General features: G+C 36.5%; 1 protein-coding gene across 5 annotated transcripts in view; it reads left to right on the top strand.

Moving 5' to 3' along the window:
* The window catches only part of ZFYVE28 (zinc finger, FYVE domain containing 28), a 77,643-nt gene that overhangs the window by 8,884 nt on the left and 43,825 nt on the right, over positions 1 to 24,934 (top strand). For 4 of the 5 annotated variants that reach the window (XM_010000249.1, XM_010000251.1, XM_010000250.1 and 1 more), the window contains exons 2-6: positions 10,782 to 10,919; positions 13,760 to 13,962; positions 15,654 to 15,743; positions 17,140 to 17,229; positions 20,415 to 20,516. In XM_010000249.1, coding sequence (XP_009998551.1) covers positions 10,812 to 10,919; positions 13,760 to 13,962; positions 15,654 to 15,743; positions 17,140 to 17,229; positions 20,415 to 20,516 — 593 coding nt within the window. In that variant the 5' untranslated portion in view covers positions 10,782 to 10,811. The remainder of the gene's footprint in view (positions 1 to 10,781; positions 10,920 to 13,759; positions 13,963 to 15,653; positions 15,744 to 17,139; positions 17,230 to 20,414; positions 20,517 to 24,934) is intronic. The other variant, XM_010000252.1, reaches the window with a different exon arrangement.

Raw genomic sequence — 24,934 nt, 5'->3', positions numbered from 1 at the left:
CCCTGGGAATACATTTTCAGTGCTTGAGGTTTCTGTGTACAGAAATCACTTAAGCAAATAACAAGAAATGGATACTCGTATTTTTTGATTTCTCAGGTGCCCCAGGGTATTTGTAGCTACTACTAAAGTTTTTTTTATTCACTTCATAGTGCTTATACTAAAACAGCATAGTAGTTTGTCTAGAAGCAGAAGTGATCATCTTTAGGCTGCAGATCTTGTTGAATTGATTTGTGCAACTGTGAAACACTGAGACAAACTGTCTTACTGATGTAAGCTCTTGTAATTTTTGCTTTAGAATTGTTCTGGTACTGTGAGAAGGTGTGGGTTTTTGTTTCTTTTGGGTTTTTTTGTTGTATTGGGTTTTTTTTCCTGGTTATGTCTCATATGTCATAAAAATGAAAGGATGGCAGAGTCATGTTACTTTTGACTTACATGATATCTGGGATTACAAAATTTTCCATTTCCACATATTCCTGCAAACCTCTAGCCTCAGTGTCACCACTATTTATTATTTTTACTGTTGTTCTCCATAAGATTTGGCAAATTTGACTAGAAAATAATTTAACACTGTGGCTGGAATGTGAAGAGTTCTCTCAGTATCTCTAATTAACATATTTATGATTATCAGACTTACTCTGCAATGCAAATAGGAGTCTAAAAGTACATTATTTTGTAACTGTGGAAAGAAAATTTGGAGGGCCTTCCTCAAGGAAGGCAGCATTATCTTTATGTAAATTTTTGGGAAATCCTTAAAACACTAATTTAAAATATACAGTAAGCTGAAGTTATTCTAGGCCTGAATACTTATGTTGGAATAGAGGTCTCCAAAGTTTTGGGATCTGCAGTTTTCAGTTGGACTATCGTTGAGTATAACTCTCCATTGGTGGTATGATACCACATTGGCCTGTCTTTGTCTTTTGTCTGCAGCTGCAGAACTTTAGCCTGTCTCACTTAACTTTGTTTTCAGCAAAATCTAATTTTCTGTTGGTTTTTAAAGCAAAGTCTGTTCTTTCTCTCCTAGAAGGTAAGGCTTTTAAATTTAGTAGTGCCATGGATTAACACTGCTGGGTTTATAACTCTATTAATAAAAATACACACAGAGATTTTGGAAAAAAAAATGGAAATTTGATTGCTTTTGGTCAGAGTCCTGTGATAAATTTAGCAGCTGTGCCTCTCAATTGCCCAGTCTTTGATTCAAGCAAACCCTTGGTCAAATGGTAGAAAAGTTATAAACAGTTGAGTTTCGGTACATCTCTTAGTTTTATTGCTTGGATATGAGCTTGAGTATGGGCAAAAAAAGATAAATAGACTTTGATTTTATAAAAAAAATCTGCACAAACATGTATTTCTGTTTTATCACACAGAGTTCCTTAGGTATAATTCCATGGTCCATTGGCAGTGTCACTTTAAAGGTTTTGCATTCCAAATTTACACCTTTCTTGTTCCTATCCTCACACTTCAGCATGGCATCCCTTAAACACACAGCTTCCCAGTAGCTTAAACTGATTTGTGACTGTGCTGTCATCAAAAGAGGCAGCCTTGTCTGTCCTTCTTTCCAGCACCAGCCTGTGTGCTGCAGGACCCTGCTTTGTGTTCCAGCAGTGAGTGAACAGCCAAGGAGTGGGTGGGATCACCTGGAAACCTGGTTGTAGAGGAGGCTTCTGTGGGATCACACCCTCAGCCAAATGGTCATGTGGTTTCGCTGTGCGTGTGGATGCACAGAATCACAGAACTGTCAAAGTTGGAAGGGACCTCTAGAGATTATCTAGTCCCACTCTAGTGGGATCACCTAGTTCCCCACTAAAGCAGGATCCCTTGGAGGACATGACTCAGGACTGCATCTAGGTGGGTGCATGATGGCATGAAAGTGCTGACATACAGCTGGAGAAGTGTCTGCAAACAGAAGACGGGAGAGAGTAGTGGGGGTGTAGATCCTTATCCATAGCCCCTTTTAGCTGTGGTCAGCTTTATACCTCAAGGAAACTACATCTTCAGCTGTACTGACACAGGTGCTTGCAGAGTTGTTCTGTGAACTTTTACTGCAGAATCACCTGAGTTACTGTGAATCAGCGCACTGAAACTATTCACATATGTCCTCTGTTCAAGTAACCTGCAAGTGCTGGTGAGACAGCCTGGAGGTGGGAAGCTGCAAAATAGGTGAGATAAGGAGCTGACTTCCCAAGTTGCTGCCTAACACTTACACTGCAAAATGGCCTTTTTATTTCATGTGTAAAAGAAACTTACCTGAACATGTTTCCTATTATCTGATAAATTTAAGTGGTATGAGAAGAAGAAATTTTTAGGAAAAAAAAATGCTCTTTTATTCTTTGGTTTATCTGAATTGTACCCATACTGAAGGGAAATCAGTTTTAAGAAGGTCAGCATTAATGAGCATCCCTTGATCCAGAAGGTATGTGTGAAGAGCTGTTAAATAACTCACAGGACAATTGTGGTGTCATAGTGGATTGGCAGTGAGTTATGTAAGAAATACTAATTGTATTCATTAACGTTCTTGACAAGAGCAAATGGGGAGTATGTACCATAATCACTGTGAACACTGAGGCAGTTCAGAGGTGCAACATTTTTGTTTGATTGCATCTGTCAATTGAAGAACACTTTACTGTAGAATTAGGCAGAAATAGATCTCATTAAATGAGACAAGTTAAACTAAAGCTGTTAAGAAACTCCCTGCTGGATTCTGAAACCTGCTGGTTGGCTAGAAGTTGGCAAGAATCTATTGCTGATGTTATTTAGCTAATTGATACAAAGGTTAAACAGTGTGGATTGAGCCAGGAGTACTTTTAGCTGAAGTAATGTCCAAGTCTTTCTAGCCTGCTTTATTTGCAACCCTTGGGACATTGCATTAATTATATTAGTGTAAGTCAGTGGTGGAGACAGCAGGGTAATTCTTGAGACCCAGGGAAGAGGCCTTTATGTTCCTTTATGTTCCCAAAGTTTAGAAACTGTAGTAGGCAAAGATACTTTTTTTCTACAGTAGAGGGAAGAATTAGGAATGAAAAGCAGATTCTCTCCAGCCCATTCAGTTGTATCAGAACACTTGGGGTTTACTCAGTGATCATGATGAGGAGGGACTCATGCTCGTTTTCTGAATTGTACCTGGTTTTGAGGCTTTTTCTAAAAGATAAGAGTTTCTGGGCTTTAGAGAAATTTCATAAGGTTGGTATTGAAGGACTTGATGTAGATGTAGGAAAGCCAGAAATTTGTGTGAGAAGGATTGGGCAGTTGATGGATAAGCTAAGCCTTGTTCAAAGAAAATTATTCTCTTTTATGCTTTCTCTTTAGGTGGGGACAGTGCCAATTTAGAAAAGAAACTGAGAAGAAAGGCATTTTCTGTTTAACTGATGATGGCAAGATTAACCTTAAACTCCAGACAATGCATGTTTCTCCTATACTGTTAAACTATGGTGATAGAGCTTGTAAGGTATTTTCCCCATAGAGTTTCATCTCTAGTTCAGTTGTTTTATGATTGATTACAACATTTCATTACTCCTAGCAATGATTACTTGTGTGAGTTGCAGTGCTCCAACAGGTGTATTCTCTGTGCTGCCTGACATCTTCAAACAGTTGATGTCAGGAACCTGCTTACTGTTCGGATGTGCCACCGAGGGAAAGTTTGTAATGTTCCTTTTGAAAATGCACAGGCTTGTCAACCCTTTCATATGCTTTTACTGTACTTGAAAACACTATGAATGAAGAAAAAAACCTTTACTATAATTGTGCTGAATACACTAGTCTGGTAGTATCAGAAAAGTTGGTTTTTCTTCTTTTGGAACTCAGGCTACAACTGTAAATTTCGAATTTACTTTTTGTCCCAGAAGTTTTAAATTATCAATGGAATACTATAACTAAATAGAAAATAAATTTTCAGAAATAAACATTTTTAATTAGTAAAGAAAATCCATCTGCTGAACAGTTTTTCTGTATCGTTGTTGGGAAACTTTTGATCTCTTGTATTATTTTTCATTATAGAACGATAAACATGATGGCCATAATTTGAGCCACAGTGAATGCTATCAACTAGCCAAGAATTTTATTTTCTTTCTGAGTTTTGATTAAGATTTGATCTTAATTTTTATTAATATTGTGATTAATATTGTAAGATTTTTTTATTAAATATTATTGTAATAGCATGTAGTACTGTAGTCTTCAGTTGCAGCTTCCCATGTTAACAAGCTTTTTGATGTGTTTCCACTTGTTCATAAGGATCAAATGGGTCATTTGGAGAAACTGCCTGTTATCTAAGACTGTGGGCAGAGTGAATTGAAAGTGCTGTGCACTGCAGGTCAGGGAATTACTTTCAGCAGAGAACCATAGCGAGGAAAGCTGGTTCCACGCCAGCTCAGCACTGAATGTGTCAGGGATGCAGGATGCTTTTCACTCTGCGGCAGGGGAAGACCAAGCAGAAGTGGCAGTAAGTCATGATTCCATCTTCTCCCTTCTGCTCCTGGACTTGTCTGCTGAGCAGCTTTGGGGCAATACAAAGGAGGTGCTGCCAGTTCTGTGCCAGGCTGAAATTCTTTTGTGCTTGGGAAATCTTGAAGTACATTTTAGGGTAGTTTTGGGGTCACTGTACAATGGTCGGAAGGTGGTTGCCTTGTACTGGTGGAGAAGAAATTACAGAATCCTAGGGATTGGAAGGGACCTCAAAAGACCATCTCATCCAACCCCCCTGCCAGAGCAGGATCACCTAGAGCACATCACACAGGAACTTGCCCAGGCAGGTTTTGAATGTCTCCAGCAAAGGAGACTAAAACCCCATTTTATGTTTATTGTAGCAGAGTCTGGTGTTCAAAGCAAATGTTTCTTACTCTTCTGTTGCTGTGAAACTATGTAAAAGTGGATGTTAGTGTACCAGGTTACTTACAGGATTATTTTCAAATATCTTTCAATATAAAAAGACGAACATTTTAGAATCTTTCTAGCAAAGGCTTAAGTATGTGTACATTGTTGTAAGAGCATGTCTGTATCCACAGTGTTTGTCTAGTAATATTTTGTCACTGTGGACAAAGTTCTTAAGTTATGCCTTAGAGATAAAGGGAAGCTTGGCTGAAAAGCTCTGCACTGAGAAGTCTTTCAGTACAAGTTTTGGTATGGTTCATTTCAGTAAAGATAGACATATGTAATAGTAGTTAATGGCTTTTTGATGTGGGGGAGTAAAACAGATTTTTTTTTTCTTATGGTAGCACCACGAACACTTAGATTTTTGAGATTTGAAAACATTATTTTCAGCAGAAGGAGGATGATGCCCTTAAGGATGCTGTACTCAATGTAGTCTCTCAGTTTGGTGTTTGTTATAAACAGACTTTCTGTAAATGGGGATTCCTCTTTTATTTACTGAGAGCTATATTTGGGCAGGTAGGAAGAACAGAGGGAAATGGATTCCATGAGTAGGTCTTTCTGTTAGAGACAGAGACTCTCAGAACAGATAGACATTACATTTAAATATAATTTGTTAAAGGAGTGCCTAGTAGCTTAGAGAAAAATGTCATTTTAACCAATAAATATATACTACATCTGTGTTGAAGAATCATTTTTATTGGAAGATGTTCTCAAAGTATCTGTGACCTCTTTCGATTGAAAATTGGTGTGGCAGTGTTCACCACTCCATATGTAAAGATGACTTGAGTTGGCAGATGTAATTATTCTGTGTATGCATAATTAATTTTGAATATATGCAGACAGTAAGATCCAAATTTCGATTAAGAAATCTGTGATATTTGAAGTGTTTATTGCCCTCATGAGGGAACACTGGCAAATCATTTCAGGAAGAGAGAAGCTTTGATATAGCAGTTCAACACAAACTGCAACAACCATTGTTGCTGAGTTGGGGCAATATAGCATTTAGTTTGCTAGAGATCCAAATTGCCTCTAATTCATGATGGTGCCACTCTGAAATGGGCCAGGTTAAGCTAGGAGCTACTGCTCAGAAAAAAAGTGGAGCATCTAGAACTTGGCAGTGGGAAATGGTCAAATAGCTGATCAGACAAGAAAGAGAGACTGCAAGCTCAGCCTTTGGGATCTGTGCAGGTTGGGCTGGAGAGAAAGCAGTGGAGGAACTTGGTGCTGTCTGGACAAAGACTTTGGATCTCTGATGGATGAAGCAGACATCTGTAGAGACTGAAGACAGGACTTTTGCGTGTCCTTTGAAATCCTGTTACTTAACTTCAAAGAGAACGTCCTTCTTATTCTTATTATCAGTTTCTTATGTTAATTAAAATAAGCTTAAAAAACCTGACTAGCTAGCTAATTGCTTAAATTACAACATCTTCCTTTGTGTGGCCTTAATTTGTGTTCATCAGTTGCTTCTGTTTGTCATAAATGTGATGTTGGGAGAGGTCTGCAACTTAACATTAAACCAGAAAAAGAAAAATGTAAAGGATATATTTAAACAGAGGCTGAATTACCACATATTAAGCATGTGATGATATCAGAGACTCTGTTGCCTTGGCTAGATTTAGCTAATTATTAAAAAAAGGGATATTAAATTATTACTGAAGAACATGGGAAGTTATCTTCCTCAGAATAAATCTCGCCAAAGACTTCAAGAAGGTTGTCTTAAATATAGTAGCATGGAAGAGAAGAATAGGTTTTATGAAGGATTTACAAAAGTGTAGATAAGTCTGCCTTTAGTTGATCTAAACATATGTTTAAGAGCACAAATAAGATGAAGTTGTTTATTTTTCTTTTTGTATCTGTTCAGAAAGCTAATGCAGTAATTGCTGTTAGCTTTACGAAACAGATAATTGAGTTTATGGCAAATTACTGCTCAGCCAAAAATAAACCAATTTTTTTGTCCTCTACATACATTGTCTCACTACTACTTACTACCTTTCCTATTAAAATAAAATACAGGTGCTCTCTCATGAAACACTGAGCTGTGTTCCAGAAAATGAGGTACTTGGAGTAAATCCCAAAGCAGAATCTCTGCAGCAGCTGCTTGTGCTGCTGGAGAGCCTAAACAGAGCAGTTAAAACAAACCTGTGCTCATCCTGGTGTGCATATGAACCAAAAGATAACAGATAAAGCCACCAAAGGTACATTAAAATCTGGAGGCTTTTACATAGAAAGATGGATCAAGTGAAAGATTTATTATTTCCATTCCAACTAATTGATTTCTCTTTCTTAAATTAGAGCAAAACCTCAATGCTACAATGTATTTCAACCCATTTGTTCTTAGCTTACAAATCAGAATGCTGTAATTAACTAAATTGAATGTTTCTTGAAGCTCTTTTAAATAAAAGACTAATTTGCTCACAATGCATTGGATAGCCTGTCTAAATTGGCTGGCATCCTTCCAGTTTCACAGCAGCTGAAATAATTATGGGAACAAGTATTCCAGATTTCCTATTTAGATTCCTCTGCTCTGGATGTCATAGAAAGGAAGAATGGAAGACCAAAGAAAAGTGATGAAAAATAGGGTTTTTTTCTGTAGCAGGGCAAAATGAACCCTGTAGAAAATCAGAGAATTATGGAAGTTGCACATCTTGAAATGGCAAAATCAATTTGCTATGTAGAATTCTTTCAGCATTTATACACTAAATGGCAAAGTTCCATCAACTATTCTTTCCTTAATCTTCTGGTAGCATCAACAGAGTGTGCAGGAAAAGCTGCTCACCTTTTAAATTGACTTTTTCACTGTGCTGTTTGACAGAATGACCAGCTGCCTATGTGAAACCTGTTAACTCTTTAGAAACAACTGCTACTAGTAGAGAATAAACTACTGTGGTTTATTTCCATTGGAAAGTGTATTCTACTTACCTATGGTTTAACTACCTAATATTGCATGAATTGCAAATAACTTTCTTTTTTAAACTAACACAGGTGGTTTGGCATAGATGGAGATCTATTCATAGATCTTGGTTGCTCTGGAGCAGAAGCAGCAAGAGATGATAAGAATGTTGAAGAAATGAGGAAGAATATTAAATGCAATTTAGGTGGTAAACAAATTATACACTGAAAAATTAGTTTCATTATCTTTATTATAGCCTATTGCCTTCATTTGCAATATTTGATCTAAGTGCATACAGGTACAACATTTCGTGATGTTTATAGATGTTTATAACAATTATCTCCTGAGATGATTTAGACAGAATCTTAGTTGTTTTTTAACAGCTGAAATTATTAGAAGAACAGAATGAAAATACATAGCAGTTGCTTAGCTAGATATGACGGTGTTGCTTTACACTGCATAAAACTTTGATATATCAGGATTTTTGAGTGTGTATGTAGATGATTATAAAAGGGGAATTCAATCTGTCCTGTAGCTGCTGTAGAACATTCTACAAGATTGCATTTGAAAATTAAAGCTAAAAAATAATTAAGGAGAAAAGTTTTTCAATATGGGTCTCATCCTGTTCAGTGTAGCTCCTTAGGAAAAAAGGGCAAGAGACTGAAAATTCCAATTTCCCGTAATAAAATTTGGTGATAAGTAACATAAATTGGAATATCATATTCTAAAATAAAATGAAATTGTATTATTTAAAATCCAATATAGTCAGATTAAAATATAATTCTTCTCAAGAGTTCCCTGCCTTAATATTTCTGTGTATTTCATGCAGCTTTTGTATAATTTAACTACTAGGATTACTTTTTAGCACCCTGTCTTTCTAATGCTAAAAAATCTTTGCAAACCTTAAAACAGGAATCTGACTTTTTTTATCATAATGTGCCAACCTCTGTTGCCCTGGTGGTAAAGTGAGAGCTATAGGCAAAGCACCTAGTCTCAAAATAGTTCAGTAATAACTGATTTAAAATACATCATCAGTGACCTGTGCCCCTCTACAATTCAAATGTTTTAATGCAGTGTTATTCTTTCCTCTTTAACTTTGGGTGGGAAGTGATTTAGGAGTTGGTTTCTTTGTGGGGCCTATTTCCAAAATATTTTGGTTCCCTAGCTAGATCTAGCTAAATAATGGTGTGAGAAATAGGAGAAATTAAGGATGGAAAGCAGGAAACCCTGCTGTCAAGCTGCTTTTTCTCACCCTGAAGTGTCATACTGTTTTGCACATGATTCCTCGACTGTCTCCACTTTGTCCTGGAGAGGGGAGCTGGTGGCAATCTGGCTTGTTCTTCAGCTAGTGTTTCAGGATGCTGGTGCTGAAACAGCACACAGGCATCTTTGATCTGTTCTGTCTTCTGGATTTTACTGAAGTTCCCTTGCAGTTACAGTGGGGAATGTTGTGTGGTTGGTTTTTCTACAGTTTCCATAATGGGCATTTCTTTAGATTCCTATGAATTTAAGTGCCTGACCAATCCTGGCAGTGTGTTATACCCAGCAGAGTGAGGGGTGCATATCTAAAATTAAGTGTTTTTAATGTTGATGCATCTATCTTTGTTTTCTTCTCTCTTCACATGCCTGCTGGCCCTGGTCTGTGTTGAGATGCCACAGAGGAGCTACAGAGCAGTTGCTTTTCAGATTAGTTTCTAGACAAGATGGTTGAATATGATGTATGCCAGTGTTTTAAATATATGGGGGTGTGTTTCTTTGTTTTAACATCTTTATTGACATGAAATAAGTTACCTCATGACAGACTTGCAAAAAATACATTTATGTAAAAATGTTTTAATTATTAGCACATAAAGTACCTTGTACCAATATGTAATTAAATATTGCCAATGGTTTGTGTATTTATTTATTTTGGATTAAGCCAACTGTGATTATGGCATTGGTGTTAAGATTATTTTGTAGCAACAGCAGTTACAGCAGTTTGCACTGAAATTACAAAAATGTGAAAATTTTGTACTAAAGTAAGTTTTGTCTTTCTCAGTGGGAAACTACAGGGGCAGTTCTCTATTTTTTAAATGTAGGGCAAAATACAACAGTAAAGTGTAGACTTATAGCAATTCTGTCTTTAACTGTTAAACAGTTCTGTACAGACAAATTTGGTTTTATTTCTTTGAATAATATTTTAAGTAGAACATGAATTCTGTAAATAGTGGAAGAAGCACGAGTCAGACAAAACATCTTTAATGAAAGCACTCAGCCTCTTTCATGCTCTGAATCTACCTTTATTATGTTAATCAAATTCCATGCAGTTCCCAGCAGGGGTATGTGAAAATTATTCATAAATTAATACAGATTATTTACTGCATATGAAGAAGCTGGTTTATAGGTCTTTGATCTTTGTCCTGGTACAGACATAGATCAGAGTAGTCATTAAGACTCTCTAACTTGTGTGGTGTCCCCTTACCTTGCTTGGATGTCTAGGAAGTGTCATGACAGGCAGGTGTGCCAGCCCCTGCCCACTGGGCACTCAAGTGTAGGAACTACCTGCTTTCTATTCCCAGGATGCATTTAAGTCTCTTCAACCCCAGTGTTCCCAATATAACTCAATTACTGATGTCTCCAGGGTACTATGCCAGGCTTTCTTTTGGGGAGGAATGAAGTGCATATCATTGGGGCTGGTGAGAGGAAATGAGAGAAGTCTAATTTACTTCTAGTTTAATTACTGATCTATTATAGATAGCTGGAGGTAACAAGCTCTTTAAATCATACCTCCTTATCAAAGCCACACTAAAGCAGTCCAAGTAAAATGCAGTGAAGAAACAGTGTATTGGAAAACTAGAAAAAGTGATGTTTGCCACTCTTCTTTCCCTGCAACACTCTTCTCTGTGTGTTCTCTGTCTGTGTGATGACCATAAAAGTTAAATACTTCATTTTTCTGTCTTAATTACTTGATATTTCACCAACCAAAGTTAGAAAAAAATTTTATGAGATTTCTGTGGGAACAGTATACATGCTATCCTCTGTTTTGCTTCAGGATAATGTTTTGAACATCATAAATCAAATAATGGATGAGTGCATTCCACATGAACGGGCCAACCGAGACTTTTGTGTTAAGTTTCCAGAGGAAATACGCCATGACAACCTTGCAGGACAGCTTTGGTTTGGAGCAGAAGTAAGTCTCTCATGTTTCTGTTACTTAGGGTGAATAGACAACTTTTTAATGGCATACAGCCAGGAGTTTAAAGTACATCTTAAAGACTTTTCTGAAAATGGTACGTTTAATTACAAAGCAATGTAAGCATTTTTGAGAACTTGTTCTGGATGCTAAGTGGAAGGGGATTCCTTAGCTATTGTTTTGGTATTGGTTGGACTAACAACATACTGGTTTATTTTCAGAATTGTCTGCTGTCATTATGACCACCTCTTAAACACTATTCTTTTGTGACTTACCATCTGATTAATATTCTTGCTTAGTTTTTTTTTATCCTGAGGAGCCATCTTGCATCTCATGCTTTGAAAAATTTTAGAAAGAAATAAAGATTTGTAAGGGAATTTTATCAGGATAAAAGCTTATCTCCAAGAAATTTAAATGCATGCTGTCATTTTAATGGTTATGTTGTGCTAAAACTCATATTAAATATACATTACTTTTCTGAGCTGTCATTTGTTGTGCATAGTTCAGCTCTTTTGTGTTGTATGCTAAAAATAGAATGATTTCTGTGCAAAACACTGAAGTCCACTTTTCTTCTTTTGCCTGGTTTATCTCAGAGACCTGCTTCTACAGCAACCTGTAGGAACTAGAGGTTTTTGTAGTGATAAGCTTTAATTTTTTTAACCAAGGAGGCATTAAGTGTCAGAAAAACCAGGAGAAACATTTAGTGTCAGAATAAAAGGATGTGATACGCAAGATACTTATTCATGACTACTAATGCCTGTTGGCTAAACAAAATAATAAAATCATGGTGGCATCTTTAATGATAAACATAATGTCTTCAGGTCTACTGTCTTGGGGGTGACATTAAGCACCCTGGATTTTTGAAGGTGGGGGGCAGGAGTGGGAAATACTCTAGACATCCCACTGCACAGCAGCATATTGTGTAGTTTTTAGCTTTGCCTCTTTTGTCTTTGAAGCAATCCTTTAGCTCCTGTTATTCACCACTCTTTTCTCCATCAGTTCCTCCTTTCTTTTTAGAGTTCATGCTGTCCATCGATAGTTTCCATCTTGTTCAATCCAAAACACCTCTATATGTTCTGTTTCTGAAACTCTGACAGTTCTTAAGTGCAGGCTCCTCTGAGTCAGGGAAGTCCCAGGTAGAGTTTACAAAATCAATTTGGTGTGTCAGTGCTTTATAATCCTGTCCTCAGCAAAAACAACAGGAGTTTTTGCTTCTCATTATCATGTGACTGTCACTGCCATCATCTAGGTGACACCATGCTCTCTTTTAAAATGCTGAGTCTGACACATGTCTTAACGGTGCTTCCTCAGTAGTTTGGTAGGAGAAGATGGGGTAATTCTTTCTGCAACCATCCATAGTTAATCCCTGTGAATCCCTGCATCCTTTCTTAGTGTAAGGGACTAACAAACTGCTACTACTGCCATAAACAGACAGGAAGCACTTCAGGGAGTTACTGAGAAAACCATGTCTTCTAGGAGAAAAAAAAAGTCTCCCTTTATTCACTGTTTGTGTTACAAAAACTAATGTTTTTTATTGTTTCCAAATTTGCTGGCTCCCAGTCAAACCAATAGGATAGAGAGACCTGTTGGTTTCAGAGAAAATAACCTATGTGATGAAGTAATGCTGACTCATACTGCTGTGGACATTGCCCTGTACATTCATGTAGTAAGGAAGATGGTACAGACAGTCATGAATATGCAGTTATGTGTCCTTGTCAGTGCAATCACTCTGAGTTCTCAGATTGAGTATCTATCAAGAGGTAAAACTTGCATTATCCACACTTTCCCATTATTGCTGCTTTGGCTGATGAGAGGTAACAACACGATCTTCTCTGAGTGCCCTTAAAACACAGATCAACCCATCAGGCAGCTGAGCAAGAGCTGGGATTGCAAGTGCCCTATACAGAGCTACAGAAATGCCTCTTGTCCAGGAGAGTGCAGGGGAGAGGGGAGTAACACAGAGCTGCAAATGGAGATTAAAATAAATAAATAAATAAATTTTGAGACTGGAACAACCTTGTATATTTTCAGTTAATTCGGTATTTCCATGAATACAGCAAATATTATTCATATCAGTGCTTGTTGTTTTCAAAATGTGTCCATGAAATAATAAAGCCAGCAGCAGAGATTATTCATTGGCTTATTTTTAATAGCAAGACTTCAAATAAGTTTTATTAATGTTCAACAGTGAAAATATACTTTTAATGCCTTTCTGAGCTGATTACAGGAAGTCAATGTATAAACCTTAAAGCAAGGACCATCAGAAACTGAAAGGGAAGAACCACTCTGTGGCCAGGTTTTTAGGTTCTTTCCTGCAAAATACATGCACAACTTCTCTGGGAGACAGGATCCTGCTCTAGCTGGATTCCTGGTCTTACAGCCAGTGTGACCAGTTTGGTGCAAAGGGCATCATGGATGCACAGTTTCTGTTATTTTTATAAGGAATAGGTGTATTCTACAAAATAAAGCAGTCCAGTCTGAATCCAAACAGTGCATTTATTGTACTTTAGATGGATTCACATCCCTCTTATGTGTGCAATCCTTGTGTCCATGGAATATATACCCTACCAGTAGTTATTGCCTAACTAGTGGGAGAAGAGGTTTTTAACATTCTTTTAGTTCATTCCCCCATTCTCATTTATCCCAGACTGAGCTGCTCACGAATCTTTTATGTAAGGGTTTATGACTAGACATATCAGGTTTAAATGTTTTGCTTGTTTAATAATTTACAATAAATTGAGGCTAAGTGTTGCCCTTGTTGCAAGTCATCTTGCGGGTTTTTTACACATAAAAGTAGCATTGTAAAAATTAATATTTTCTTTCAATTTATTTCATAGTGTTTGGCTGCTGGTTCAATTATTATGAATCGTGAAATTGAGAGTATGGCCATGAGGCCATTGGCCAAGGATCTGACCCGAAGCCTAGAAGAAGTTAGAAATATCATTCGTGACCAGGCCTTAAGGGATTTGAACCTCTACACAGAAAAAATGAAAGATTCACTCAAGCATTTTGATGTCCTTTTTGCTGAATTTGAATTAAGGTAAAAGATCTAAAGGAAATGCATTGGGAGCACTGGTTTAGCTACCACATCTGTTGTGTGGCTTGTTGGCTTTTGGAAGTTGGCCATTTTGTTCTGTTTTCTTTTTGTGGAGAAAAGTATGTCATTTTTTATCATGGTATTTGAATCCTTCAGTAATTTGTTGTATTGTTAGATTTTGTTCCCTTCCAGTGTAGCAATAATGAAAAGAAAATAGCTTTTTAGCAGGCAACTAAACTATAATATTTCATTTGCATACTGGCATATGGCATTTGAAGAAGTTTTTCCAAGACACAAAAGGAAGCCATAAATCTCTTCTCTTAATGTTTTCTTTGTCAGAGGAAAGGCGACAAAGAAGAGACATTAAAAAAATATGATAACAAATAGTCTAGAGATTATGATGTTTTGTTCTCTTGTGCTCAGAGTTAAAAGCAAGATGCACCCAGTGAATTCAAGAAAGCAAATTGAAATCTGATTAAGGAAGTGCTTTTACACAAGCCATAATTAACTGCAGGAAATGGTTTAAAATGTTATGATTGAGAAATGGCTTGAAGGTTTATAGGAAAAATAAAAATAACTGTTGGGGTGAGAAAAGTAACTGCTTATTGCAATCAAAGGTCACATTGACAGACTCCTGTGTTGTGCTTCAGAATTTAAGCTGGATTTCTGCGTATCTGTTGGATGTTTGTGGTGCTGGGCATAGTTATAGACAGGATGCTGGACAAGGTTATCTATGGATCCAATATAATAAAGTAATTCCTACCTCTAGGAGAACAGGTTTCTTAGAATTTAATAGTGTTTTAATATTTTCTTGGGAATAATCCATAGACTGTCTTGTCTCCCATTACTGTTTGCCCTTCCTCAGTATTCATATTCTCTTATTATTTTACTCAAGTAAGAAGAAACTCAGGTTTCAAAAACTCAGGATTTTACTGTTATATTGAAAAAGGTTTTAATTGAAAACGTTGGCTAAAAACATTTTTACCTGTGGCTTTGAGTGGAGACACCAGTGTCAGTCAGTAACTAGTTCTTGATAGTACCTGTGCACATTTTCTGACCTGTCCATAGCAACTCCATATGCAACATTTTTCTTTGCCATAGCTTTGTAAATAACTTTGTCCTGTCCTGTGTTACCTGTAGTCTACAAATGACTGATTAAGTAATAAGGTGGCAGAAAACCACCTTTACCAGTGTTTCTTGCCTTGTGAATTAGTGCTTTTGTGTGTAATCCCACATAGAAACTAGGCCAATTTTTAAGTCTGCTAAATTGCCTCTGCTGCCCAGCTGAATTTCACCTATAAAATTTCAGGTAGAACCTTTCTAGATAAAAAGTGTGTTTTAGTCAGTTGTTTTTTTCCCTTAAGGAAATGCAGAATAAAATTTTCTATCTTCAGGAGGCAGCAGTAAAGATCCTTCTAGGACCTATCTCCCTGTGCCACGCAATGTGGAGTTCTGGTTGCTAAATATGTCTAATTGTACTTACGAACTACTGAGTTCCTCTGCCTCAATCTGCAATCAGCTGCATTTCTCACAGATTCTTATAATGGACAATTTGTTTATTGACGGCTGTCAAAATAAATACAAAATGGTACAGGAAAGGTTATGTTTCTAAAATTACTTGTCCTAGGTTTGTTTTTACTTATTATCTGATCTGTTAAAGAGGGTAAACCAGTAATATTTTATAATCTCTGTAGTTATGTGTCAGCCATGGTACCTGTGAAGTCTCCGAAAGAGTATTACGTGCAGCAAGAGGTCATTGTACTTTTCTGTGAAACTGTGGAGAGGTAAGCATTTTAGTTAAGTACTAGAATTTCTTTCCTGTGCTTACTTTCAGTCTGAGGTTTTGTAGAAATACTTTAATTGTAGTCTTTAACAAGTATCATGAAACACCAGGTATTTTGCTTTTCTAGTAAGTATCCATGTACAAAGTTAAAAAATATTAAACATGCCTTACTAGGCCAGGCACAGGCCTATGCTACTTTACTTTCTAGACAAAAAAACCCCACCCAAATGTTAACGATCCAACAATAACAATATTGTTGGTGTGCCTAGCTGTAGATGTGTAAATAAATACTAAGCACTTTAAGTAGCTACATCTGTTTCAGGCATCAAGACTTAATGACATTTCATGCAAGAATACATATAGATGATTCAAATCAGCTGTGAGCCTCTAGTAATCATCATAAAGAACTTGGAAAGGCTCTTTAAAATCTTAATAGGACTGGAGCTTGACTGTATGTAGAAGAGATCATGTTAAAGAAAAAAAGCCTAGTGATTCATAAGCAGCTTTTTCATTTGTAGCTTTGGATAATCTGGCAGTGGAAAGAGGAGGGAGTGAGAGTGAGCCACACACTGATGAGTTCATCCTACTGTTAGTACAAAGCAGTGCTTGCTTTGTGGTCATTTTGCTGTCCACGAACAGCAGTAATGGCAGGACAAGTACTGACAAGGAAGAAGAAAAAGTTATTTACATTATTTTCAGGACCAGTCAGATCTCAGCAGGACTAGTGTGCAGTTTTTGAGTATTATCTCATGCACTGATGTGGACAAACCAGAGAATCTGAGTTTGAAGAAGTTACAAAACTTATGAGGAAATAAAGTTATGAAGAAGCTTGTAAAATATAGCCAAGTGAAAAGCCTAAACAAACCAAGTTGTAGTCTGAAAGGGGCTAAAGATATTTGAATAATTAGAGGAAGTGTCCTCCAAATAGTGTATCTTCAGATATGTCAATATTACGTCAACATTGTCAATAATATCTGCTGTGTAAAACTGGGTTGTTTCTTTTAGTTTGGTTTCTTTCTTTGAAGGGGGTGGACCTAGAAGGTTTTAGAAAATTTTATTTGAAAATGAAACCAAATACTTTTCTTCTGTTATCTTAAAAGTGTGCTTTTCTTTTACTTGAAAAACTCTTAAGCCACCAGTGTTTTCAGTTAACAACTTGAAGCTGGACACAGGAAATAAAATGGAAAAGTGGCACAAAAAATATTTTGATTAATATTTTTTAAAGCAGAGACTACAGCAGTCAACTATATGCATAGTGTTTCAGATTGTACCAAAATAGTCCATGAGTTAAATACTAATCTGGTTTGGCTTGGAAAAGTTTTTTCATATTTTTTCCTATTGAAATATATTCTTCTCGAGTTTGATCTCTTACTAAATAATTTTATTCTTCTGCTTAGAGCCTTAAGGCTTGGTTACCTCACTCAAGATATGATAGATGACTATGAACCGGCTTTAATGTTTACAATTCCAAGATTAGCCATTGTATGGTAAGTAATATTTTAAACTACTCTCCACTCTGCCTCTGAAAAAATACTGAAGATTTTAAAAACTTTGTTCCAAATTTCAGCAAATTTTCTTTCACATCAGTTTGCTTGTACTTTTTTTTTAAAGAGGAGTATGTTTTGGTTTATATTGAGGTTTTTTTTATCATTACCAGTTTCATGTGTAATATTAAGAGAAAAAAAGAAAAGGTTGAGCTCTAAATATGGAAGACAGGAACCTGGAACCATTGATTAGTCAACCTCCAGAAAGAAATAAATTAAGAACATCAATCTATAGAGTGTCAGAAATACTTTTTGAATACAGGTTTTTTGTGTGTCTCGAAAACAATATGACTTAAGGAACCTAAGGATACACACCTTGAAAATAAAAAATTTTCAATGCTAATTGTGTATTCTTCTTAATTACTCTTGGTTCAAAAGGAATTGTAATGAAAAACTGCATTGAAACCATGGAGTTAGACTTAAATCTTTTTCAAGGAGAAGTAGTAACATGTATAACTTATGTATAGGTGTGTGCTGTGTATTAATCACTCAAGACATCTGAATTAAAGCAGGCATTTTTGCTTCATGCAGTTTTTGCAATATTGAACAAATCAGATAAACTTTTCCTAATGAGTCTTCATGATTTAATAAGACAGCAGTTTCTCTGGAGTAAAGCCAGCATATTTTTATTATTTTACGATTGTGAATGTTTTAAAGTTAGCTAATATGTGTACTATAATTGAGGGAAATAAGAAACCTCAATTTCTGAGTGTAATACGCTTCTCCTCAGGAAATCCCTGTGGCCCATTGTTCCTGTTAAATAGGATATTGTCTGTAACTGTTATTCTAAAAATAATAACAGCAATAATCTGATTATCGAAAGACAACAGGAATATGAGAACTCAGTTTTAAGCTTCTAGAAGACACAATGAAGAAGAATAAATCGTCACTAACTGTAAAGCCAAGGGCTCTCAGGAAAACAAGCCATATCAATTTGCCAAATTACAAAGGATGGAGAAGGAGAAGAGAAAAAAAATTAACTGCTCCAGAGTATTTGGTGATTTAAAAAGAAGTCACTGACATGTGAAGTTCCCCAGAAAAACTACACTATCCAGATACAATGTTGTCTGGAAAAAATGCAAGCCTTTCATTTAGACTGTGAAAGGAGAAGCCTTGAAAACACAGGACAGGTGCAACTCTTAAGTTGCTGTTCCTCTGTTGTGTCTTAAGGAGAAGGCTGGGTCTGGAGCAAGAAGTGCTGGATCTCCTCAGTCTTCTAATAGCAAAGCCTTAAGGAGTACTCTTCAGAGTAATTTTTGTCTAAGGTTTCCTTTCAGACATTAGTTTACTGGGCATATTACAGGGTGTTACAGTGTCTTAGCAGGTGTTAGTGAACTTTGAACCTAGTAGGTCATTTTAAGACACGCATTTTTTCAGTTTTTAATTCTTTCCATGTTACAACTATATTTAGACTTTGGTTCAGAACTCTTTCAAAGGCCACAGGTCATTCCATACTCTTTTCCTGTAGCGCTCTATCCCTCTTTTACTTTTAAAATATATTCTACCAATTAAACTATATGGGAAGTGAACTGAAAATTGTTAAGGGAATGGTGATTTTGCATCAGTTACCAGTTTGGTGAGAGCAAAGAAGTAACACTTTTTTAAGGCAGAATATTAGTATGTGAGTCAGCAATAACAACTTTGCTTCGTGGCAACCTGCTTTTTGAAGCTCAGAAGGCTTAGGAAAAATAAAAGTATGTAGCCTTGGTGACAGGATAATTTGTCTTTAACAACAACAAAAAAGAGAAGATGCAATTTTTTCTCTCTCTCCACTTACCCCCTTCTCTGCTTCTGCTCTGAAAACTCCAGTCTCCAAGGCAGTGTTGATCAAATTTAGTAGTCAGATTTCTTGGACCCTCAGTTGTCTTGAGAATTCTGAACTTTCTGATGGGCATCTTCCAACCTGATAGGAGACAACGGTACTGTCCTGGTTTATAAACAGAAGAAAAAGAGCAGTATTTCCCAGATGGTAAACAGAGTGTAAGTGGTCCTTTATTTTTAATACTTCAGTGGGATTCATGTAACTTGGAATACTCAGCTTTGCTGCTGTCTGGGAGAGCCTTTGGTAGTCATGCAGGGTGCTTGCTAGTGAACAGCTGGTGAGCAAAAGCCATCAACAGTCTTGTCAGGTGAGGGTTCCCATTACTCTGGATGATTTGGATGCAGAGTAGCTACAATGCTCTGAAGCAACATGTAATTTGAGTGTAAGAAGAGGAACATAGCTTTGAGATACAGGCAGCTCTCAGTTATTCAAGGGCAGGCAGGTGATAAAGATTTGGCTAAAAGATGTAATTTCAAGTGTGAGAACACATGATCCATTTGCCTTTGAGAAACATACATTATTTTTGCAATGGACAGAGGATTAACAGAATGGTGCCTGGTGTGGGTGGAAGCCACTCTCACTGTGCAGTGTGATGCATCAGATAATGGTGAAGAAGGTGAATGTTGTTTAATCCCTGACACATGGAGAGTAGTTACTTGGTCTGGAGGCACCGTTGAGATATCTGTAGTGAAGTACATGAAGGCTTTCAGGACCATGAACTAACCTTTTCCCAGGAAAATGTCTACAAGTGTGAGTTGATTTATGTGTGGTTTTCTAAAAAAAAAAATAAATTAAAAAAATAAATATTTGTGTTTTAGCAAATGTGTTTTCTTCTTTACCACATGTTAACACCAGGTTGTATTTATTTTGGAGACTGAAAAGTAGGAGCTCAAGTCAACTGCCTTACCTAGAAATTATTTAGACTGGAAATAAAAAACCATTTGCATTCTCTCTCAAGACAGTGGACTTTTCCCAGCTTACTTGATAATCAGTTTTTTGTTTGTTTTGGTTGTTGTGTTTTTTAATGGATCAGCCACGGTGATGAAGTAAATGTATGTTCTTCCTCTTATGCTTCCATTGCTTTTTCTCCCAGGCTTTAGGAGTGGTGGACAGGGGCAGAGGGTCTTTATCCTGTCACTTTAATTCTAACTGGGGGTGAATAAGACAAAAATAAGGTAACAGTAGGAAACTTGGGTGTAATTCTGATGTTTCTAAACAGTTGCTTTTCTGACTCCTTATTCAATAGTTGCTCTTTGTAATGAAATTTTCATTTTTGTGTGTGCTTGTGCATTTCTTTGAACAACAGTGGCCTTGTCGTCTACTCTGAGGGACCATTAAACTTGGACCATAAACCGGAAGATATGTCTGAACTCTTCAGACCTTTTCACACTCTGCTAAGAAAAATAAGGCAAGTAATAAGATGGTTGTAACTCGTTCTCTTCTGAAGTGAAAATTGGAGGTGCAAAACCACAAATGCCTAGAAAAGGATTTGTTTGCTAGGTTAATCATATACTGCATTTTCCTCTCACCTGCCCTGATACACCCATGAACTAACTAAATGCAGTTTTTCATTGCAGGAGAGTTTTCTGAACTTTTCAAGTCTTAGTGATAGCTTCTTTTTTTCTGATTTTATGAAATGTCATATTTCCCTTATGATTGGATGATGCCTGAAAAACTAAAGTTGTAGTTTATTTTTGGGAGATCCTGTTTCTAATTAGCATCAATGTTTCTGTTTAACTGGGCTTATTGCATTTTCTCAGTATGTTATGATGCAATACTAAGGTAATTCTTAATCTAATAGAAATTACTATCAGTTTTTCATATTGTCATCATTACATCATTAGAGATGTAGGCTTTGACTCAACTTAAATATAAAGGACATTAAAATACTTAGATGTTGAGATGTTTAGAAGACTGATCTGTTACAATGGAGAAATCAAGCTGTGTCGTTAAAGGATATATATTGGTTTTTATATTTACCCTTGAAGTACCTTATCTGGGTGTTAAAAGAAACTATCTTCTAAATCTGTAAGTCCTACTATTTTCTTAAAATTGAAATGTGTATATTAGCTGCAAATTTTCTTCCTAGCAGTCTCTAGAGACAGTTTAGCAGAATTTTTGCTTTCCAGTGTCCAGTTTTCATCTGTTTATTGCCTTACCTCTCTGTCATGATGACTGTATGAGGTAAGAATGGTTTTCACATAGATAAGTTTATCCAGAGTAATCTCCTCTCACTGGTTAGAGGTGAGGCACCTCCTGAGGGACAATGCAAGCTCTGTCAAGGATGGTTCAGAGAGAAGCCTATTTCTGAACTTAGATTTTATGGATATCCAGACCACATCCTTCTGTGCCCCTTCAAGGTTTCCTGGTATTTCTGTCTAGAACTGATAAGAGTTCTATTTTTAGGTACATCACTAATTGAAATCTCAGAATTGACAAATTAATGTGTTTGTGGCTTTGGGTTGGTTTTTTTTGAGTGATAATGGTTTTATAAAACACTGATTTGAGGACAACTACATGAGTCGAAGACCAAAATTTAAACTGGGGAGAGGGAGGTAATTTTCGTGCTACTGGAGATTAGAAAGTCCATGAAGTTTACATTAAATTATCTTATTTGTGAAATATGGCCATCATAGACATTTTCACCAACATTCCTTTGGCTGGCTAAAGCAAAAATAACATTTAAAAGGTAATATACTTCTCATAATCTGCACTTTCTGCTTACTCCTTACATTTCATAACAGAGAAAATGAAAATCAATTTAGTCAGTGTATTGCTTAGTCCATTTTATTTTCAGTTACTCTAAACTTAATGCTTGGTTTGAGAAAGTATAAGTAAAATTCTTGTTAGTTCAATAATTACAATTTTCAATGCAAACTTCAAAAAATTAGAAGAATCATATTCCTTTTTGGAAGAAGTTCTGATATACTTTAAAATTCACATCATATTTATTCTTTCAAGCAAGCATTAAATGCTATTTCAGTTGTCTAGCAAAGCTTGCAAAGTATTCTTGGTGAGATCACTTAGCAGAGCAAAAATTTAAGCAAGATATAATGTCAGATTTTACCTCTGATAGTCTCTGAATTGAAGGAATGTCAAGGAACTTGGCTGAAAAAGACCCTTTAGTAATATTCTTGCATGAAATATACTTGGAATGAAAGTACCACGAGTTATGAATAAGTGTGCAGTTCATGTAGGATAATTAAAGTAATTTTTGAAGTACCTAAGTGACATTTTATGAGGTTTTTTGTTATTGCAGGGTTTTTTTAGCTCATCAGACTGCAATTCCTACTCGGTGAGAATGTTCTCAGAAACCTGTAAGGGAAGATAAAATGAGATATTTGAGCTCCTCTCCATCAAAAAGGGAGCTGTTTTCCAGCATGAAAATACTTTGACGTGGTCTTCTGTTAAAATACTGCATCTTGTGTTGCAGTTGTGCCTGTTCTAAGAATGTGGAACATCACCTTATTGCAGAATATTGTCACATCCATGTAAATTTCTCCGTAAAGTACTAGAACTTTTTAGCCAACTAAATACTTTAACTCTTGGAGTAACACCCAATACAGAGCTGTTTATTTTGTATGATTACAGTAATTGAAAAACTGTATTATCATAAAAGTTTTCTCCTGGTAAAGGCAGTGATAAGAACTGTATTTCTGTGGATATACAAAGTTAATTCAGAGCTAACAGAGAAAAATATCTATTGGCTAGGAAAATTTCTAAAATCCTGTTGGTGGCTGACAACTTGAAAAACCAATAGTGTGGTGTCTCTGCTCATAGCGCAAGGTTTGGAACCTGATGATCTTTAAGGTCCCTTCCAATATTAACCATTCTATGATTTATAATGATTGTAGAGATTGTGGAGAGCAAAAGCAGTAAAGATTCTCTTTTAGGTTTTAATAAGGCTGAGCAGCAAACTACTACTTTACATGTTTTAATACCAAAGCAAGGTAGTTGTGTTGTTTTTTATTTTAGATACAAACCATCAGCATTGGTGTTTTATACATCTACCAATGAATAATATAGTGCTATCTTTGGTCCTTTTAAGCTAAAACTTTTGAACAATTTCTGCCAAACTACTGTAATCTGTTTAAGTATACAAAGCATATAATCTAGTATATGCATAGATATTGGGGGTTGGACTAGATGATCTTCAGAGGTCCCTTCCAATCTGGACCACCACTCTGTAATTCTCTGATATTCAGATGCTTGTGATGGTGAATATTCTGGTGATAAAATACTACCTGTACTATATATACATTTGAGGCTGCAATATGGAGATTTTCAGAGGTGACCAAACTTGGAATTTCTCAGCATTCCTTAATTCTGCTCTTTTTAGAGCCTGGTGCTTTTCTCTGGACCGTTACAATTGATGGCAAGGTGGACTTTGGTGGTGCAGAGTTAAGTAGATTGCTGGTCAAACAGTGCAGAATCAGAGGATCACACTATTTTAAGTACCCTGCCACCTTTTTTATCATTGACTAGCAACCAGATGCAGTATGCCTGTACCTGCTGTCAGTGTGTAAAAGAATGTGGGAGGACTCATGAAACTCATGTGCTTTTGAAGTGTGCAGGGTGACTGGGGGAAAACTGGTTATGTTTTCCAAGATGGCTGTCTCTAAGACTTTGAGTTGGTTTAACACTTTTGCAATAAAGGAGTAGCAGTGTTATTTGTTGCACATCAGTGCTCCTTTCTCAGTGTTGGTGTATTGGAGCAGTGCACTCTGGTGTGCTGAACTCAGCCAAGCACTGTGGAAGCAGGAGGATGCCAATTGCAGCCCTGTACCTGCATCATGTTGTTGCAGTGGCACCTCCATAAAGACAGCTGCGTATGCTCTGTTTGGAGCGTGAGCTGAAGCACAGACTGGCAATAACAAAAATGCTCTTGTCTGTAAACAGACAATTTAAAATTCTAGTCAGAATAGGAGAAAAGTTAATGAAAGAGGCTTGGAGAATATGCTAGATCAGTCCACCCAGGGCTTTGTGACCCTGTCCCCTCTTTGGTCGAATTTCTCTTTAAATGGACATCTGGCCTTATGTCTTTGAAGAAGTAATTTCTGCACCCTGAATATTGGCAGTAGAGTAAAATATGTTTATTGGTTTTGCAATAGGCAGAATAAATTTCTACTACTGCTTCTAGCAAGCAGAGCACATCTTAAGAACTTATGTTGTTTTTCTGCCAGTAGCTGTGGTTTTAGCCACTGGCAGAAAAATGTTCCTTGCCTTTTCAAGGCTAGATTGCCTTCCTGTGATACTGTGCCAAAGAGTGAAAGCAGGTGAAACCCCACCATGCCCCTTTTTTAGATTCAGTGTTTTCTAAAGCCTTTGTGAGAAGGAAGCTCAAGGCTGCTGTCAGGGTGGATTACAGAAGCATTCTTCGTCTACAGCTTCAGAATAATAAAAGTAGAGGAAGAAATTCTTTTTTCCATCCAAGCACAGCACTTGCTTGGATCCAGTGATGAGTTACAGATGCTTCAGCAGAAAGGAAATGAACTGTGCATGTAACTACAGCTTAATTAAACCTTCTGGTTTAATAATGATGCCTGATGTCTAGTTTTAAGCTTCCAGTAGTGAGATTTAACATTTCTTTCCATACATTGGTTGATACTCATTTTATTCTCAGTATCTAGACAGGCATTTTTAAAACATGCCGTGTTCTTCATGTTGGCATGAATCTTGTATAATTTAATATACAGTGTACCAAAAACATAACTGTTGATCAAGCATTTGTCACCTTGCAACAACCTTGTATTTAAAAAGGCCTGGTGAGTTGTATTCTTCATTTTGTTTTGTTTTTTATACAGAGAAGTGAAAGTAATTGTCCAA

Source organism: Chaetura pelagica, unplaced genomic scaffold (genome assembly GCF_000747805.2).
Source record: "Chaetura pelagica isolate M959 unplaced genomic scaffold, ChaPel_1.0 scaffold116, whole genome shotgun sequence".
In the NCBI taxonomy this organism is placed as follows: domain Eukaryota; kingdom Metazoa; phylum Chordata; class Aves; order Apodiformes; family Apodidae; genus Chaetura; species Chaetura pelagica.
This window is presented reverse-complemented; position numbering and strand designations above follow the sequence as displayed.